We start from the raw sequence: 20746 nt of genomic DNA, 5'->3' as shown, positions 1-20746 counted from the left end.
GCAACATACGGTGCTTTCACTTCTGTCAGATAGATAAAGATATTATGCTTTTGTTTTGAATTAAACAAAAGCATAATCACGATTAATGATCCCTGAAAAAATGACATGGATTTCAGAATATCTTGCAATCTTTTGCATTTGAGCTGCATGAAGACCGGGGTTGTTCAAAACTGATCATCTGCGCTATCCCAGTATAATCTGACAGTTTTATGAAGACCGTATTGTCACGTAAGGAACATGTCGTTCTCCTTCTCTGTCCTTCAACTTCTGAATTAATGTTCAGAATAGTTGAGGTTACGTGATTATCCAGTGACAGTCATCACTTTGGATTTCAAAGATTTTCAAGGCTTTCAGGTGGGTTTGGTCTCGTTATTCTCCTCCAATAATCGTATTATACAAAAATGTAAAAGAGAACACAGTGTCCGTGGGAACATGCTGCTTCTCCTTGATCAGGGTCAGGATTTGTTGCGGGTTTCCATCTTGAATCCTCCAACAGTATGTTTAACTGTGTTTACATTCTCACTCCTGTTGCTCTACTCATATATGCTCTCACATTAGTGTGTAATAATTCAGTAAATGGGTGGTTTAAGGTAGTTTCAAGGTGCTACTTAGCCTCTGAGAAACAACTAAGCGTCTTTTGACTGGACTTTTGAAGATTGGAGGTTTGTATTAATCTTTGACAATTGAACAAAACTTGATGGGTTGGTGTTCTGCTCAATTTTGTTCAATCTCATGGTGCTTAACCTCCCTCAGGCACTGTTTATTTGTTCACCACATAAATAACCCCTTGCTACCAGTGAGTTGACCTTCCCTCTACTGTTATTTTTTGAATGATGAACATTGATTGGGGTCAAATTGACCCCAAGGATAATAGGAGGGCTAAATTACTTTAATTCATTAATGTTGTGTAACTTTCTCATCATGTCTTCACAGGAAAATGTAGGCTTCCTGAATTCACTACACTATATTTTAAACCTAGGTTGTTTTCACTTGTAGAATCTTTGAAGTTGCCTCCCTCTTGTTGTCTTGAATCTGTGCTATCTTTAATGATTTTATGATCAGGTTATCTTCAGGCTGAAGCAATATGCTTTGGTATCAGTGACCAAGTAGCACTGCCACGTTGGACAACCCCCCCTCCCCATCTATCATTCCAAGGTAATGCAATCTGTTTTATTCCTTAGTGAATCCTTCCTACAATCACAGTATAACACATAGTCAGCAGAAAGCACAATGTAAAAATAGAACTTAAGATTTATTAACTCATCTTCACATTGTAAGGCGAAACATTGCCCGGTTTTGTAAGGCAGTACAGGTTACAAGGCACAGTTTATGTCATCAGTAAAACCATGACAAAGTACTAAACAAAAAAAAAATATATATATATGTTCAAAAAGCAACGCAACATGTTATTGGGAAACTTCACTGTGTCTGTCTGTGACTTGTCACTGTAGGTTGATTATCTCTGTGGACATTTTAAAAAATGTTTCGTCCTGTAAATATGTATATTCCAGTGCGTAAAACAAACTGTTTCGTTTTAAAAGAGAGTCCAAAATAGCTGAACAATTCAATCTAAATTTCTAATTTATTTTTTTCACTAATAAAAAAAAAAAAAAAAAAATGTTCAGCACTAAATATAATGCCTGTTGTAACATTCATAAAATACTGACATGATCGCGTCACCATGTCTGACACAAGCCTTACTGCACACACTGAGGACATGCTAAAGGACGTGATGTTACCCAATGATGAACTATACTGTACTGTATATACAAGAGGACTTCCGTCTAAGTGTCAGCCTTTTTCTGGCTTTCATTGAGCTGTGGAGCTCAACTACAGCTGCATATATGTACAAATAGATACCCCAAGAATCTGTAAGGAACATGCCGGAAATTATATTCTATATATTCAGCTTCAATGCTGATTGTGTACAATGTCACATATAACGACTCTGGTTTAGCACATTACAAAAAAAAAATGAAGGATTAAGGATTCAAAGCGTTGTTAGATGGCCTCTTGCTTTGTAATGGTGGGCTGAGGGATGGAGGTTGGCTGCTTGGGCACGGTGGCTATGACCCCCTGAGCCATTTTATAATGTTCTGAGCTGGAGGCAGTGGGTGGAGACGGGATCGGGGTTTCAGGAGTGGCTGGAAAGTGGAACACAGAGAGAGAGCAGCAAGTTAGTCGAGGTACAATCTGCAGCGTAAGCGGGTGTATATTTACCATGCCACTGGATAACATGTCTCGGGAGTACACAATTTTCCGATGAAGAATAAGCACTTTTGTGAAATTTCTCAGAGCATTAAACATGCTAAGAAAGAATAACAGAAGTTTTCTTTGACAAAATAAGCCAGATTAGTTTCTGTGAAGAACTTAGAGGATTATTCTGCCAAGCCTGTTTGTCCTTCCAGCAACGTAACCAGGCAGCACATGGAGCTTGGTAAGAAATATTTAATGGTCTCCCATTATTAGAATATGAAGGATTTCTGTTCAGTTAGATCAGTGATTAAGATCTATTTGAAAAAAATAAATAAAAGTGAGACGAACTTCCCATCGAAACTTCAATGTTTAAGACAGACAATAAACATTTTTTGCACTCATGTGTTTTGTACTTACAGATCTGACCATTGTGGATCGGCGTTGGCATGTTGCTGGTCACTATAACGTTGCTGCTGAGGTGCTCCTGAACCAGATGAGGGTGCAGAGAATGAGGTGCATGTGGTGCCTCGTTAGCAGAACCTGAGATACAAAAGTTATGTTCTAGTCAATCTTATTTGGGATCAGTATCAAGATAACCAATGTGAATGGAGCTCACCTCCAAGAAGCATTTCTTGTAGGAGGTTGTCGATCTTTGCCATGCCGAAGAGTTTGACAAACTGGATCTGTTCAATCATTTGCCAGGTGATGCTCTGTAGCGTTGGCAGCAGCAGGAGCAGCTCCCCGAAGCGGCCTCGAGAGTCGTACTGCCTGTCATTGATGTAGTCCTCCAGGCTGACCTGGACCTGATATCGCATTCGCTTGATCTTTCCGGGGTCACTCAGACCTTTAGCATCTGTTTCACAAACAAAATGTTCAAAGAGAAGAGGTGTGTTAATAAATTGCATCTTTACTCCAAGTCACTGTAGGCACTGCTTTTGATATTTTGAGTTTAAAATGAAATCTTAACAACTCACAAGCTGAATGAGTTGTAGTACCTGGGTCAAAGAAAACTATGGCTTTCAAGCATGCATATTCATTGTCATCTATCTGAAGCTCTTGGAAGGGAAGCACCAGCTCATCCAGGATTCTCACTGCTACCCTGCCCACTTCTAGCTCTGGGCAGTTTCTTGGAATAATGTGGTCATTTCCTGCAGGAGAAGCAGATTTTGGGTTCATTTTAGAAGGATGCAGTGGTTTTTTTAAGGAATCCAGTGAGCGGTATTTGCAAAATGACACCAGTAACATACTCCTTCATGTGTCAGCTTTACCTAATAAGAGGATATCTTTGTACAGCATGGACCTCTTTGCAGCACCAAGCAGGAGATGTTCCCCTGCATGAGCTCGCAGCAATGCCACCTAAAACAAGGTGAATAAAAAGATGATTAGCTTTGACATAATACTGTTTCTAAGGTCCCCTCACCTGGAGATCAGTTTAAATTGACAGAGCTGACAAAAAACTGTCTCTCTCACAGCATCAGCAAATCAGTTACTAAGGCCCGGTCATCCCACTGTTAATGATTGTGCACGTTTTTCGAGCAGGGATATAACTTTAAAACCAGCTCATCACATTCTAACTGAGGATTAAAACACATTAACCATTCTGGTTGAAAAGTTTAAGGTTTGCATGATGAAAAGCTCTGTCATTCTTGGAGATTTGTCACTTTTTCATACTACACTTCTTACTGAATACAGGAAGAGCATGGTCAGTGACAGGTCTGTGGCTGTGTGCGCTTGCAGCACACATCATGCTAGACCGGTTGATGAGTGACCAGATTGTCTATACCACTATGTACACTCTGTCTGTGTATGAGTCTGAGTCTTACCTGGTCATCCAAGGGCAGGTCACAGAAGGCTGGGATGTACTTGGCCCACTCCACCAGGACCAACAGCTGCTGTTTCATGGACTCACACACGTCTGTGATGGTGGCGATCTTTTTGGTCCTTATGTCGCCGTTCAGTATGGGAGCAGGGGATGTGATCTACACGAGAAAAAGCCACGTGACGCCTTGTGACAGATGATCGAAAGCAGTCAGGTGTGAGCCCCAAAGATGGTTTACAGTAGCCTCACCTGTCTTGACAGTACATCTGCCTGGATGAGTGCATTGATGGACGGTAAACTGCTGTCTTCGTAGCTGGATCTCCTGGTGCTGATTCTGTCTCGTTCATTCTGTACAGCTAAAAATACAATTATAATGTCATCAGTCCTCCAGCTATATGCAGACCAAAAACACTGTTTATGCAGCTACATGAAATGCAAGAAAACAATGAAACACGTGCATTTTTTTATTAGATTACTCTGTTGCACAAACTTCCCAAGTCAGGATCCCAAGTCATTTAAAAGAATAAATATGTCTCCCAAGGTTGTCATGTTTATCAGTATATGGCTATTATTGCTCGGAAATGTTTGCTCAGCATAAGCTGGTCAGAGACTCCAGCGCTCCGAGGAGTGAACATTAACAAAGTAGTTCTTTCCCAGGTATTGCAACACCCTTAAATGAGACATATCAATCCAGCGGGGACAGCGCACCCTTTGGCAGTGATTTACTGATTCATTCTGGAAATTCTGTTTGTTTGCTTTTTTCTTCAAGAGAGATAGTCTCAAAAACAACACATGATTTAAATCTTGAAAGGACAAGAAGAGTGTCCTTACCTTCTTTCTTCATGCCAGCTCTGAAGCATTTCTTCAGTCGGCAGTATCGGCATTGATTTCGCTTGTCTTTGTCCACAATACATTGTCTGCTGAACCTGGAAAGTGAGATGTTTGTGCTGTTAGAGATTCACAGAAGAAACTTTATAAAGGAACAATATAAACAGTATTTTTTTAAAGATGTTGACATTACTTGATTCTGAGAATGTTTTAAGAAAAATACATTGATAAGAAAGTAAAATAATTAATCATTAGTCCCACTAATTGTTGCACATGTGTAGTCAGGAATCTCTTCCAGTGAACAAATGTGCAATTTCAGTCTTCGGTAACAAAAACGATGGCAGAAAATTGAAAGATTTTGAAAGATTTCTCTCTCTTCTCTCAGATCTTTCCACACCTGCACGAGTACATGTGGTTTTTGCGGACGCTGCGCCTGAAGAAGCCCTTGCAGCCGTCACAGCTGGAGGCCCCATAGTGTTTGCCAGTCGCTCTGTCTCCACATATGGCGCACAAACTGCCTGCTGCCAGGTGGCCGCTAGCGTTCATGTTGGCGCTTTCAGCCGGTGAGGAGTCTGACACAAGCAGAGAGGGAAAAAAAAAAAGAATCTCATCAGGTCAGCTGGCTTTTAAGTCATTATTCGTACACACACATTTAACAGAGTAATCTGAAACTAGAGGAGGAGTTTTATTTTATTTTATGGCAGCTTAACCAGAAGGCAAACAACAAACTTTAATGAATAAGTTTAATCACTGGTGCAAAGGTGTGAACGGCCAGAGCTCAGCTCCACTGACGCCTGGTTAAAACCAGTCTTCGTGAGAACCTACGAGGATCTGTTACCTGCCTGAGTAGCTCAGACAGAGTCAATAGAGCGTAAGTGATGTAGCTATGATTACCCCTGAAAAGGCAATCACTGGAGACAGTTTTCTTTCTAGCCACCCTCACAGTCACCAGACCGTCAATCAATCATTGAGTATGTCATGACGCATGCTTCTGAAATGTTTTCTAGTTAAAATAGCAGGTAGACTCGTAAAGAGGGAGAGCTTGATATACATTTATATAACTGAGTGAGAATGTGCAGTGCAGTGGTGGTGAGGCAGTTTTAAAAAGTTCCCTGTTTTTAATCTCACTGGAAATTTTAGAGTCAGTATCACAGCCAGAAGTCATGGGAGACTGCAAATACAAATACGTTGGTGTCACTGTGAGCACATATTGAAAAACTGAATCCTTTTTCTTCGGTAAAGACTCTGTGGGAATGGACCGTTTGTAACAAGATCAGGGTGATCATGATACTCAAACTACTGCTTCATTGCAGAACGAATATCGATCCACTGTCTGACACCACATCGCTGTTCAAGCCGAAACATGTCCAGATCTCATGATCTGAGCGCGCTGAGAGTCGCAGAAGTCTTTTAAAACTAACCCTCTTTAATGTTTTACCATCGCGGGCTGATAAAAGAAGACCACTGCACACTTTGATCATCCCTCTTTGTGAGCAGCAGCAGCAGATGGACAAATGACCCCTTTTTATCACTTCACGCAAGAACTGTCCTCTCCTGACCAAAGTTTTAAGTTCAACACCAGAGCTGTATATATGAGACTCACCTGTTCCCAAGGGGAGCACTTGCATGTTTTCGAACTCCAGCGTGGTGTAGGCTGGGTCCAGAGCCTCGCTGTAGTCTGCCATGTCCATGACTGCCAGTGCTTTGGGCAAACAAATTCTCAACTACTTGACAGTGGAGCAGAAAGACTTGTCCAAGAAGCTAATGTGTCCCCCTCCTCCTCCTCCTTCCTTTCTCACACCCCCATACACCTCTGCTAACCCCCCTCCCTTGTTTTTTTTTTTTTTTTTTTTTTTTTGGGGCCTAGCTCCGCCCAGTAACAGGACAGCTCCTTAGCCCAATGTGATGGGGTTTCATGAATGTCAGAGAGGAGGACAGTGAATGACAGCAGAGCTCGCCTCCTTCTCCTCCGTCCCTCGTGCCACTAACCAGAGGGGAGGTGGAGTGTCTGCCTGGTTGATGGTTAACCAGTACCTTCAGTGGTGAATCACAGGGCTGTGTTTTTTTTTTCTTTCAGAAGAGATAGTACAACTTTGATATCTTCTGCATGGTTCTCTGTCAGTAATGGATAAACAATTCCTCCACCAGAGCCAAATCACTGCCTCACTACTTTAAACCAGTTCATTTTATGGCCCACACTTTTCTGTTGCATGTCGATATCACGTGGACTCCAATTACACCATCTACGGTACATTATAAAGTAACAAATGAAAGTATAGCTATGAGAGGTGGATTTTACGTTATACAACTGCTCCACTACATGTCAGGGGGAATCTTTTTATATACTTTCTATTTAACTACAGAAAAATGTTCTCTTCGAATCGAACGTTGATAATCATTTTCTGTCTCTTTAAATGGCAGATTGAAGGTCATCTGCTATAGGTTCAAATCTCCACCTAAGCTTCTATATGTAGTTCAAACTGATGGGGGAAGATATTTGACAATTACTTCCTCCATACTATGTTGTAAAAATAGAGGAAACAAACAACCGTGCAGCTTAGCTTGTAGTGTCTGCAAGGAGGCTGCTTTTCTGTCACTTGTAATGAAGTGATGGTTCAGAAACTGCACCTGAGCTTCTATATTTTGTTCACATTGATGAGGAACAGCTTTCTGACCAAAATCACGTTTCAAATAGCAGAACTTGCTTGGATTCAGTCCATAAGGAGAGACACTGATGAAAGTAACTAAATAACAATGTTTCCATTGTAAAAGTACTTTACACTACTACTCCACTATGTTACAGAAGGGAAACTTAAACTATTTACATGTCCGTTTAATAACCTTCTTTATCTAAGTGCAGTTTAGCATCATACATTAGCAGTACTTTAATATGTCCCTTAAGGTTAGCTTTTACCTCATACCACTACATGTCAGAGGGAAACTTGACTACTTCTTTTTCTTCACCTTTGCTGTTACTTTCAATAACTTGCAGCATGGAAGACAAAAGTCACCGCTGCTGCTGTAGGTTCAAACACTACACCTGAGCTTCTATTTAATTTACACTGATGAAAGACGGCAGTCTGACTCAGTGTCAGATCCACAGATCCACAGATCCACAGATAATCCCCGCAGACTTTCCTCTGCACAGATAGTTTACAGAATATCAAAATAATCCTCAATATTTAAAAGATGATCTTTCACTTTGACCTCAAGTGAAGAATTTGAATACTTTCTCCATCACAGGTGATTCACGAATCTGAATATATCAGTCTGCCATATCCAGATCTACTACTTCTGTGTGTAATACATAGCCTGTAAATCTGGGTTAATTCTGCCATGATTAACAAGGGAAATAACTCTTGCTAAAGGCTAAAGGCAAAGTAATGCCTTTATGTCAAAGCCTTCGTTGTTTGTGGAAATGCAAGGTGCACGTGAGGCTGATCCAAAAGCTCAGCGCTTGGAAAGGCAGCAGCTACTCGGGGAGAAACAGCCTCAGTGACTCAGAGTAGATGTACGAAAGAAAGCGAAAGAAAAGCCAAATTCTTTTATGTAGCTCTTCACCATTAAGTAAATATTTAAAATGAGTCCCGATAATACACTAGTAATGAAGGATAAGTCTGCATTAGACTCTAGACACAGTTTAGAAGGCCCTTTTACACAGACAGTTCATTGAGTAGAAGGTTAAGACACAGTAAGATGAAACTTACAGCTGTTCACATGATTTAAAACACACTATTTACGTATCTGTAACCATGTTAAGAGTCACTTTGTATGTGATTTTGATTAAGTGTTCCAATTAAATTAAGTTTAATTTTTACTCAAATACTGAGTAAATCAGGCAAAAGTGTAAAATGACCCCAAAACTGTATTATCAAAAATAAGTGTAATTTAATTATCAAAATGGTGACAAAATAGCCTCTAATGCTATACTGTGGTCCTACTGAATTATTAGTAATAAGGATTTTATTGTGAAAGTCAAGTTCAGTCCAAAACAATCCGTCATACTTTATGGTGACTTTATCTGTTGAATAGGAGGCTTAGATTACACATATATTTAAATATTTAGATTATACACGTGGGCTATTACTACTACTAGTAGTAGGAGTAAGACACAGTGTCAGTGGAGGACTACACTGGATTTTTAGATTTTTATAGAGTATTTACTGAAAGAAAGAAAGAAAGAAAGAAAGAAAGAAAGAAAGAAAGAAAGAAAGAAAGAAAGAAGTGTAATATTCCATTTTAAGATGGAAAACAGGATGCACCTTTACATCTACAGTTATACAAAAGATACAATACAATGTAATGCTTGATGCAATCAATGCTCATAAACTGTTTGACTTAACACCGCATTTTCCAAGTTGTAATGTAGCTAACTTACTAATAGATGTCACGTACTAATCAGTACAATCTAATGCACTGGATTAATTCGAAGTCAGATGTGTCACATTCATGTTGTGTCCTCAGTCGTTGGTTCGCGTTCACACTGTAACTTTTGCGATGCTCTGAATGTTTTCCAAAAAAATAAATTTCTCCGCTTGCGCAAAGCGGTCGTCCTCTCACAGCAAACAGTAGTCTTGTATTTGAAGAGAAAGTGCCAGTACATAGCAATAGGTCAATGATCCCAGGTTCAACCAGACCTCTGAAGCAGTAAAACCCTGGGCAACTGAACTTGTTAACCATACACTCAAATTATACTGGGGTCTCGTAAAATTATTTTTCTTCAGCCAAGTAAACATTATAATATGGAGTCTGGAGGCTCCTGTGCATTTTTCAGAGATGATTGAGCACAGACAACCCCGTCCTCTACCAATAATCCCATCAGTGATTAGAAATGATCAACTCTGATTGAAAGCTACAAAATCTGTTCTTTCCTGACTGTCGTGGCTCTAGATGCATTGATCTGTCCGATGACTTAAAGATCTTAAATAACGTGATTAACTCTGTAGAAACTACACCCATGATCAAAAGATGATTAGTAGCTTTTTTTCTTTTTTTTTTTTTACACACTCAGTTGATTACGGTGCAGCAAATGCAGCTCGATTAGCGGCTTCGCTTGTGTGTACAGAGGTCATCTATTACAACATTTCTTCATGTTCGATCCGTGCTGCTCTTCTGCAATGCCCATATTTGCTCAAGAAGCGTGCTGATTATTTCAAAGCAGAGCAAGGAGGAGTAGATGGGGGAGGGCTGAGGATGGGAGAATGAGCGTGGAGCTATGAATGAGTCACTCACAGCAAATCTTATCTTGCCGGTCATTAAAGGGCTTTTATCGCTGCTCCCATCTTAAATTTCTGTGAACTCCTCAAGGAACACTCATATATGGGACTATAAAGTATAATCTGCAGGGTTACAGCTTTCTTAATCACAAACTGACAAACTGTTCTGATGTGTTAGATAGGGCTGCTCATTTTTGTCCTATGACTTATATGAATATTTTAGGGGGGTTCCTTGTCATACCATGCCCCCATTCACACAATTGCCATAAGCTGTATTGACACGTGTAGGCCATAAAACACAAGGATGACAGCATGTGCATGTTATGATGCAACCCCTATATCCATTTTACAATTAAGACAACATTTTAGCCCTAGTGTAGCCCTATAGTTGTGATCAGAAAGATATTCTCTAGGTATATAAAAGTTCTCCAAAAATTGAATGCATGAGACTTTTAAATTGAAGGATCTTGATAGAGAAAAGGCAAGGAAGGATATGAATATGGTAAACATGAAGCTACGACCAGTGCAAGATAGCTTAGTTTAGCAAAGACTACAAATCTAAGAAAAACAGCTAATAATTTTCTGTCCTGAAAGCTGCAATTTTATTTCATTCGTATTGACAAAAACTGTTCCTTTAATTTTTATGGAAAGAAAACGTTAGCCATGCTAGCAGCTATTCAAGGATCACACAGCTGGACTGCTACATTATCCATTAAAAATGAAATGAAATGGTCAAAATGTCAAACTGTCCACTATCTAGTTTATGACCAAATCTTGTTTAATGCTAATTAACGTTAGCCTACTAATAAGCTAGGATGATCATGTCCAACGTAGAGTCTTCTAGCATGTTTGCAGACTTGTTTATGACACAATAACAATTGAAATCTGCTGAATTCACATGGAATCTACAAATTCATGGTTACGACATGGGGAATCTTGCATGCAAAAAGCTTGTTGTTCAAGTGGTAACATCATGCTGTACGTCAGGAAGACACAGTTGCCAGGCAATTGTTGCCGTGTAAAAGCCACTGAGGCTAATTTGCAAACTGCTGAACATATAGTTTGAATATATAAATAAAAGATGGAATATATTGAACATTTTCATGGGCATATTTTAGAATCACAGTATATTAACTTACATTCACATTTACGTTCATCATTTCTGAAAGCATACACAAACAAGTCACAATAACCATCATATGGTCATTGATTATGTTAGCATGCTAATGTTCGCTCTTTGTCCAAAGCTAAGTCTTAACAGAGTCTCATAAAGTTGTTAACATGTATGTAGACTGTAGAGAGAAAAAACATATTCTTATGTTAGACACACAAAGTAAAAAGATTGACTGTTCATATAAATATCAGCTTCATGTCGTGCTCACAAAAACCATGCATCCAACTTTTTTTTATTGCTGCAGGCTATATTGATATATATTTATAGGACATTTAAAATCCTAAAACTTGTGTAGCCTATAGTTGTAAATTACAACTATAGGCAACTTTAGTAATTACTAAATTACCATTGAAGGCACATTTAAGTTTAGGTATTTAGGTACAGTTAAAATGCTGTTTCTTTAAGATTTAAATTTGGTTGATGGGCGGAAACAGATTTACCAGAAGATTGCAAAACGATTGCAGTAATTAAATTACCATGTAACAACTTTCATTTAGGACCATACCACAGCAGGATAGAAAAGAAATTAGCAGTATGAGTTCAGTGTTGTTATCATAATCTGGCTCGTGCTGTTTTAATATAATAGAACATAGTAAAAGTCTAATTTATTAATGTAACATTTAAAGAAGACGGCTGCAGCATTTAGCTGGTAAATATAGGCTAAAAACAGTGGGAGGCTACCATGTTGGAGTGCGATGGTCCAGGCAGCGCTGTCTTATAATCAGTCACCCAAACTCCTGCCCCGGGGCTAAAAGTCAAAGGATCGCTGAGACCTGATGTAACACTTGTGTGATTCTCCCCTTTGAAACTTCAAACTCCAGTTTGTGAACAAAGTCCTGTCTATCTTCTGAATAGGAATCTCCGACCACTGACCAAACTCCATTTGTAACCACTGCCTATTTGTACCTTCTCCTCAATGACTAGATTTCATTTCCCCAAGTCCGAACTCAAAGGCGAGCTGCAGGGAAGCAACACAATAAAATCTAAACACAGGACCCGGCCACTGGGAGGAAAAAAAGACGATGATGGCAGCCTGGAAGAGTTCATAAGAATATGGAATATAATCTGTCTGTGGACTTATCTTGTTTCTTTCTAAGACAGCTACACCACAATGGAAATGTGAGTGTTTTGTGAGGAGCATGTTTATGTTGATAAGACTAAAAGAAGGAGACAATGTGCTTCCTGCTGCAGATTTAAGGCCAGCTGAAAAAGGCTGCTGCAGTAGATGGCGGAGATAGGTGAGTAGAGTGTCATGGCAAAGACCTTGTCAACAGATAACTATCTGCAAATAACACAGCTTATGCAAGCCCCTGTGGCTGAGCAGGGGAATATCATATTTTCCGTGCCAGTGGAATATTGTCACTTACTTTTATTTCTTTTGACTACACTAATTTATTATGCATGAAGATGAAATTAAGTTTCAGATAAGTGTTGTTGGCATATTTAGTCTCTAAACTTGTGTAAAATGTTCTCTTCCCTTCATCGTTGAAACCGATTCACAAAGCTCAGCTAAATCGCTTGCTTTTCCTATTTCCCCGTCAAATAATAGACTGTAATCTGTCACCAGAGGCCTACAAACCTGGCTTCATTCAGACCCACTTCATCTCCTGTGGGTAGTTTTTCAGGTTTTCTGCTAAAATCAATACAATCAAGTTACCAAACAGACCAGTGAAAGGAGCTTTCAGTGTTAATTAAAAACATTAAAAAAATGCACTGTTAAGTGTTTTATTTTGGGCTATCAGCTGATCATTAATTTAATCTTTTATAAAGTTGATGTCAGTAGAAAATGCCAAAAGGAAGAAGAGTTGTTCTACCACTAATTTGTTTTCAGACGACTATAGACGACTATAGACGTTGTCCAGTACCTCATAACACCACAGCTTTATGTTAAATGTGTCTGTAGCACAGTTTCTTTCTTTGCAGAAATTATCTCATAAGAATATTTTTTCAAGCCTTCATGCACAATTGCTTAATCTACTTCTTTATCTCATAAATTTATTCTGAACCCCCCTCCAAAAGACTTAAGCACATCTTGCCGCTGTTTCAAGCTGAATGGAGTACTCTTCACAGATAAAATCTAAAAGAAAAACATGTTTCATTTTGTTACACGCTGTCAGACTGAAAACCTCAAGTAGCCTCCGTGCTCCAAATAAGTAAACAATTGCATCAATAAACATGAAGACGTATGCGCAACGTAAATCAATCACAGTGTGTGATAAGGCCCTGTAATCATTAACCCTGTTTTGCTGAGAATTCATTTTGACTGCTGTCCCAATCGCCTCTGTCAGCAGCTCTGCTCTGAGCACTTTTATCTCTCTATAGGTCCTCCAGTCATCAGACAACATTTAACATTTAACCTCAACACTGCCCAAATAACAAGCCACAAAATATTCACGTTTTCAGCGTTAACTTGTCAGTGCAGAGCTTCATCAAAGAGGATGTTTTCAGTTTAACATCTAAAAATGATCAGATGTCAAGGAGCAGTGATTTTTAGATGAAATGAATAAGACTTGATCAGACAGCCTATCGACTGCATCTGAAATATGTAAAAATTTGAGTTGTCATTTCATTTCTTGTGCTGAGCTCACATGCTGCAGTCTCTCTTTTTTTTCTTTTTTTTTGCAGCACTGCCGTGTTAACACAGTTAACACAGCAGTGGTGGGAGAATCTGTGTTAAAAAAACTTTTTTCTTTCAACTAGTGGTTTTCAAGAAGCGCTTGATTAACTGATGGTTGTGCAGTGACTAATTATAACTGTATTTTGCTGGATATTTCAATAAAAATCATCTTAATTTACGTGTGCACTAAGTTGAGTTGATTTCAAATGAAAAAGAAACTAGAAAAAAATGAAGTGAAGTTAAACTAAGATAAAGTTTAATACCTGTGTAAATCTGCATCGTTTCTCTCCACCACTGAGTAACTGTACTTGGGTCCAGTTAAGCTCCACCACTGGCTTTACTGGTTTACTGCTGCCATCATGTGGACACATAGCCCCCATTCATACCTTGTCAACCAGCTTCATGCATACTATACGTTTCATCCACAAACATGTCTGAATCTCAATTTAATACGTCTAGATGGTCAAAATCTTCATCACATAAAGTCCAATCATTTGAGATGGACAAAGTCTGTAGCTTATATATGTATATACTATATATCTATATAAATCATAAACATATTCAGTGCAGAAGTTCTCAAAATCTTTCTCCCTCAGAACGATTCTACATCTTATTTCTTCTGAAACACTCAAACAACCACAAACCAGAAACACATTAAATAATTTATTTTCACATCAGTGCTTCCCTTCAGCTTCCACCAGCAGCACTTTCCACAGCTCTGTGCTTTTACTGTACAAACAGTACAAACACCTAAAGAAAATATATCCAACCGCTTTGCTTTAGCTTTTACCTGGTTCTGTGAAGTGCTGCGTCCCATCCTGACCATACATCCCTGTGAATGCCGAGCTCTGACAGTGAGCTGGCCAGCTGAGCGAAGGCCCATGAGCCTCGGTGGCTCTTTCAGGGCCGGCCAGGCTGAGGCAGGCTGAGAGGAGAAGCAGTGCCACGGTTACCGGAAAGTGCTGTTTGCCGGAGCCACCGGGCCGACTGTAAGGGCCCAAAGCACACAGGGATAATCCCCTAATGCCTGTCACAATGAGATTTGATTGGAGACTTGAGCGCCTGGATTTATAGTATCAAGTGAACAGTGTGTAATACCTACTCTCATGTAATTAGCTGAGTGTTTTGTCCACCATGATGTTGCGCTGTAACTTTTCAATAACACAAGCTTTATCTTTCAAAAAGAATTGCAGTTCGGGATATCATTTTAATTAGAGATGTTCATGCTTGATCACTATGTTTTACAATTATAGTGGCCTGACAAATGGATGCAAAGGAAAGGTCGTCAGTAGATATTCCTGCTTGGTAAGATCACAGATTATCATATTCAATGCTATAATTATTATTAAATCCAGCTATAATTTAACAGGATGCTTTGTCACTTCACACAATCGGATTCAATTTTGGTTGACTTTGTCACGTTTCATTCTTCCAAATATAGACTTTCTTCATTAGCAAAATCAGTTTTTATTAGGGTAGAAGTACTGTATGCGCAAAAGCAGTCACATTCACATGTGAGAAGCCCTATCCATCAAATGTTTAGAATTATATGCTGCGTATTTGTAAACCAGCTGTTTACCAGATGATTTTTTTAATGACAGTGATGTGAATCCAAGTGTCATGTACTGGGAGAGAACATACACAACACATTCACATGCGTATTTATGTGAACGGAGCAATCAAAGCAACGCTAATCCCCAGCGTTTCCAGAGAGTGTAACAGCTGTACCTGTATAAAATGACTGAACTGCTTTAAATTATTAAAGATCAGACTTTTTTTTGTGCAGAGGTTGACAGATAATAAATGGCAACGTGGTCATGCACATCATCTGAGCACCGTGGAGTTTAATTCTCACTACAAAATGTGACTGTGAATGGTCGTTGAACTGTCCAGTTTTGGTAGATGTGTTTTTTTATTCTGTTCAAGTTCAAACACACCCCATGATCAAATCCAAATGATGTGTTCCCAGACTGATTTTCTGATAAGAGTTGGATGTGGTTACGCCAGGCTAGCTTACATATTGTTGCATCAGTAATTTAATACAACAATATAACACTGAAAGGGGCCATTATGCCACTTTAAGAGAACTTTTAGTTTAATTAATTTTACTTGCTTTTAAGTATTTTTATAGTACTGCAGTTTTGTTTTTTCAAAAAAAAAAACTTTGTACATTGTACAAATAGATCTTGATCATTAGCAACATGGCAGCTCCCCCCACAAACATTATTTGCCATGGTGTTTCACATTCATATTAGATAATGTTTGTGCTTTGAGAGGCCCTGCCTCTCTTTGCTACGCTTTCAAGTAATTCAGCTTTGTAGGCAAACAGATATCTGCTGAGGGTCTGTTCAGCGGCTGTTGTCATGTTTACATTCACCAAGTGATTCCGCCAGCAGCAGAGCTCGTGAGTTTGTCCAGTCTGCGACCGTTGAGCAATTAATCCCATATGTCTGACACAAACTATGGGGGCTCTGTGTGCTGAAAGTTGGCTTTGAAGGAGGAGGGGTTGACTGTCTCAGTGGATGCATGCATGAAGAGGAGAATTCATTTTTAGAAAATGATCAAAATGTCTTACGTGTTTGCTTCCTGGAAACGTTTAAAGTAGAATGAGCCTGAACTGAGGTTTGTAGCTTGACTGGACAAAGACGCAAAGTATAACCCGATCTAGGCTAAAAAGAAGCTTAGAGCTGGCAGCTGCCAAAGAATGTAACATAAATGTCCTGGTTTTGGAAGATTTGTCAAGCATATACTGTAAACAAGTCCTCACACAAAATGTTGCTATTGTACTCAAAAACAGTAATCTGAGATGTGGTGACAAACAGTTTTCTTTCTTATATTTGAGCTTTGCAATATTTTTTTTTCTTTTTTTTTGACCAATGTGATGTTTGCTAGTTATGTAAACAATATGGAATATATGGAAATATTGTATTTATTTGTTACTGGTTGCATGTCTCTCAGGACTTTCCCCTTTTCCAGCCTATCTGTGGCCCTCATCTCCAAGTCAGTTGGTCTCCGACTGAACACGGCCATAAATATTTAGAAACAGCTTGTTAAGGAAAACTGTTCAGCTTCTTTAGCTTGTTAGCTTGTTTACCTAACACACACAGTTATCTGGGTTCAGATTCCTTTAACAAACATCACACAAACAAGGGAAACCACAGTGGTGTAATTGTGGTGTAAACAGGCTTAAGACAAACGTTGTCAAATGTCTATTTTTTTGTGGACATCTGCTGTGACATATTTTTTCTCGTTGGCTTGAATGAAATGGTTTGTGGTTTTCATTGTGGCGTGAGTTAATGCACCACATTAATTAGTCTCTGAGTCTATTCGACACTGAAGTGGTACATTATTATTTTTAAAGACAACAAACTAAATAACCGTCCTTAAAAATGATGAGCCAGACACAAAATGCAGAAAAAATATTGAAGCTCAATAGCTCATATAAATACACAAAATGTCAAAGAGCCGTTACACCTTTGATTGGTTCAACAATAAATCTAAAAATGCTGAGCCTTTGAGTCTTTGTCTGTACGCAGTTGGGCCGGAGTTATTGACAAGCAGTCAGAGAAGAGATCACTAATGAGACACCTTCACACTGTAAGATTAACTTGTGAAAAGTGGAAAAGTGAAAGTGGTTCTATTTTCATTGATTTAATAAACTGTTGCCCAAAAACTAATTTTGTTTTCAAACCTTTTTCCCCCTACATATACAAATCACATAGTCACAGTCATTTCATGAGAAGAGGTAAAGCATATTTTATTCCAACTTTATGAGCTATAGCGTATTAACAGTTGTTGAAACAGATAGTGAGACTGACCAGGCTAATGTATAATGTAGCTAGGTGAGTTATCATCCTGCTATTTTTTTGCTACCATTCTCTTTTTAGGGCAGGACAGAAAATAATCTGTTAATTTGTTGTGCAGGTAGGACATCCCTGACCACTGAGTGGTGTTGCACCGGATTAAAGGGACAGAGCTGGGTGAAGACGGCCTTTGCATATTCTATAACGGGCAGAGTGAACATTATATCTGACACATTGTTCCTTATTTATTTCTGCCTCTTTTAGTTTTGCTGTGTATCACTACTTCACATTAAAGACAAACGTCATTTGTTTTCGCCCTAGATGAGGCAGTGACGTTTCTTTATTTTCTCAGAGGTGCCCATCTGACCCATATTTGTTAGCCTGGAGAGTTCATTCGCTTCATTTACTCGTAGGACGCAAGTAAATAGAAAAGAAATTGTCGGGGGGAGGCAAGTCACCAAGAGAAACTGTGAGGAAACTTGAGATGCTGATTTGATTGATGTGTTTTAGCACCAGCTAAAAACTGGTCTTGATGACAGCTGCAGTCATTTATCAGTCAGCCTTCTGAGTAGTCATGGACATTTCTCTGTGCTTAAATGGTTAGCTGATACTTCAGTATAGCAGGAGTCTTATTATGGATTAAAAAGAAATAGAAAGAGCATGAGCAGGAATAAACCTACTTGTTGATGCTATGCTAGCTGTAAGAGTAGTAGAGTAGTCACTGGAGTAAACTACTCTTGATTATACAGTAGTATGTGTTCAGGGACACATCAGCTTTTTATTGATTTTTTTTCTCACATTAGATTGAGCCTTTGTTATAATGGATTTGCATCTCCACAGCACACCATGACATGCAAATCATTTAATGAATGACCACGAGAAAAACTAAACACCCACCAACTGCTGTAACTGAGCAAAGCTGTGAGACGTTAAACTGTTCATTCAGATTGTTCAGAACAGAAATCCAATGGGTTTTCACCCTCCAGCTGCCTCTGGGATCTTAAAAGAACCCTTTACTGTGTTTGTTTCTTGAGCACTATACACCGCAGCCATGAAATCTTGGACTTTCAGCTCCCCATTTCTTGCCAGAGCTTCCCAAACACAACACAACAAATCATCCTCTGACTCACGGCGCTCTCACATCCAAAACCCTCTGAACCATCATCACCATCAGGCCTAACTCCCATGGCCTTTTTTAACAACCTCCATATCTCTGACACACCTCCTGGATTACAGCCGTGTGAAAATGCCAGACACATATGGCGAGGATATTTCCACCCTGAGTGTGCCTTGATCCCGCAGAGCTCGGAAATGGCTGCTGCACAATCCACCACAAAAAAAGAAAACGCGAACACAGGCCACACTTGACTTTCTTTCTTTCTTTTTTTTTTTTATTCTACTAAAGCCACGGAGCCGAGTTAATAGCAACGAAAGTGTGTACTCACCAAATGGAAGTTCCATACTTGAACTGACTTGTGTGTTTACATTGACCATGTCGTCCTCCTCTTCCTCCCGAGCATACGTTTTAAATCCACTTTTCCTTCCTCACTATTAGGTGTAAAATGTGGAAGTTTGGTGCAGGTCGGCGTAGTGTGAGAAGGGTGTTGTTGGTGCAAGGTAAGGCCGGTGTTGCCGCTGTTATCTTATTGATTTTCCTAATCTGGGCAAATGTGGGTGGGGAGGTTAAACAGTAACCAGGCTCGTATGGACACCAATCTATATAGCAGCAGTAACTATGGTAACATGATGATAGAAACTCAAATAGACATAAAGTTATTATGTGCTTTTCCCTTTTTTTGTCCTCATCACCAAATAGCCATTTCTCGAGGGGTGAGTAAGAGCGGTGAATAACCAGCAGAGTTTATACAAAAAGGAGAGAGAAAGCAGGAGGTTGGGGAGGGACATAAAAGACAGAGAGGAGTGGAGAATGTACTGAGGGTGGCAGCGAACAAACGGTGCACATGAGTTACGTCATTAGTTTTGTTTTGAACAAAGTGAAAATGTTGCGTATTTGGGCTTGTAGATTTCAAGACACTGACAGCATTAATTTAAAATTCTGTCTCCAAGTAAAAGGAGACAGAACTTTTTTGTATAAGGTTATGCTCAAAAACAAAAATTCATTAGCTTAGCTTTATTTAGCATGAAGACTGAAAGCAGGGATACACTGGTAGTCTGGATGTGCCCAAAGAATAAAATACGTTAAATGGGAGGTTTTGGAATGGTGAAATAAATTAGATTATTATACCGATTGATGAGCTTAATATGGAGTATTTTGCTACAATTTCTCTTAGTTTCAGGTCGTTTTGTTAAACTAAGCTAACTTACTAAACTCTTCATATTAACTGTGCAGACGTGAGAGTGGCATCATTGATTTCTTTTAACATGAAATAAGAAACCTACCAACTGTTTTAAAGTGTAATATGAAATTACTTAAATAATAACCTGATAAGCTGAGACATGCAAGGTAAGGACACAGGAAACAGGATAAGGAAAATTACAGCCACCATCCACTTCTGAATTGAAATGCCAAGTAAACAATTACTGCAGTCACTGAGGTGTTGATCAAAGCGACTCTTTACACGTGTTTCTTTAGAACTTTCTTTGTTTGGAGAAACTGGTTTCTACAGCAAATATTTTACACGTGTGCTTTCCGTGACAGCTGTGTGTGCTTTTGGTTTTTGCTTTATTTAGTCATTTTACAGTTTAAGTAACAATTAGCTTAGGGTTAGCGTAAGGGTACACAAAATGCAATACATTAATTAAAGTCCTCACAAAGATGAAAACACAAGTTTGTTTGGGTGTGTCTGGTCTTTTACGGCTATCTTTCTGAGGACCATTTTGAGTTTTACAACATTGGAGTGAGGACCTCTGTGCAAAGTGAGGACACTTTGGGTGTTCCTCACTTTTTTGGAGGCTGTTTGAGGGTTTGACTTGATTTTAGGCTAAAGGACACAATTAGGTTGTGGTTAGGGTTAAGGCAAGGGGCAATGCTTTATGTGAATGAATGTCCTGACAAAGATAGCCATACAAATGTGTGTGTGTGTGTGTGTGTGTGTGTGTGTGTGTGTGTGTGTGTGTGTGTGTGTGTGTGTG

General features: G+C 39.2%; 1 protein-coding gene and 1 long non-coding RNA gene across 5 annotated transcripts; one reads left to right on the top strand and one right to left on the bottom strand.

The window, feature by feature from the left end:
- Window positions 1–53: 53 nt before the first annotated feature.
- LOC125006513 lies at window positions 54–1373 on the top strand. Its single transcript, XR_007112592.1, has 2 exons — window positions 54–354; window positions 1063–1373. It is a non-coding gene; the product is annotated as an uncharacterized LOC125006513 (long non-coding RNA).
- hnf4a (hepatocyte nuclear factor 4, alpha) lies at window positions 1234–19274 on the bottom strand. Of its 4 annotated transcripts, none has more exons than XM_047582551.1 (10): window positions 19099–19274; window positions 5241–5415; window positions 4847–4941; window positions 4265–4371; window positions 4020–4175; window positions 3465–3552; window positions 3171–3344; window positions 2813–3049; window positions 2614–2736; window positions 1234–2144 (listed from the first exon to the last, which is right to left on the bottom strand). In XM_047582551.1, the coding sequence occupies exons 1-10, from the start codon at window positions 19145–19147 to the stop codon at window positions 2002–2004; spliced, it is 1347 nt and encodes a 448-aa protein (XP_047438507.1). In that variant the 5' UTR covers window positions 19148–19274; the 3' UTR covers window positions 1234–2001. The 4 variants fall into 4 exon arrangements, with proteins under 4 accessions (XP_047438507.1, XP_047438513.1, XP_047438491.1 ...); XM_047582557.1 differs by lacking the exon at window positions 19099–19274 and adding an exon at window positions 14641–15004; XM_047582535.1 differs by lacking the exon at window positions 19099–19274 and adding an exon at window positions 6447–6659.
- Between the last annotated feature and the right edge of the window lie 1472 nt (window positions 19275–20746).

Source organism: Mugil cephalus, chromosome 1 (assembly GCF_022458985.1).
Source record: "Mugil cephalus isolate CIBA_MC_2020 chromosome 1, CIBA_Mcephalus_1.1, whole genome shotgun sequence".
Lineage (NCBI taxonomy): Eukaryota > Metazoa > Chordata > Actinopteri > Mugiliformes > Mugilidae > Mugil > Mugil cephalus.
This window is presented reverse-complemented; position numbering and strand designations above follow the sequence as displayed.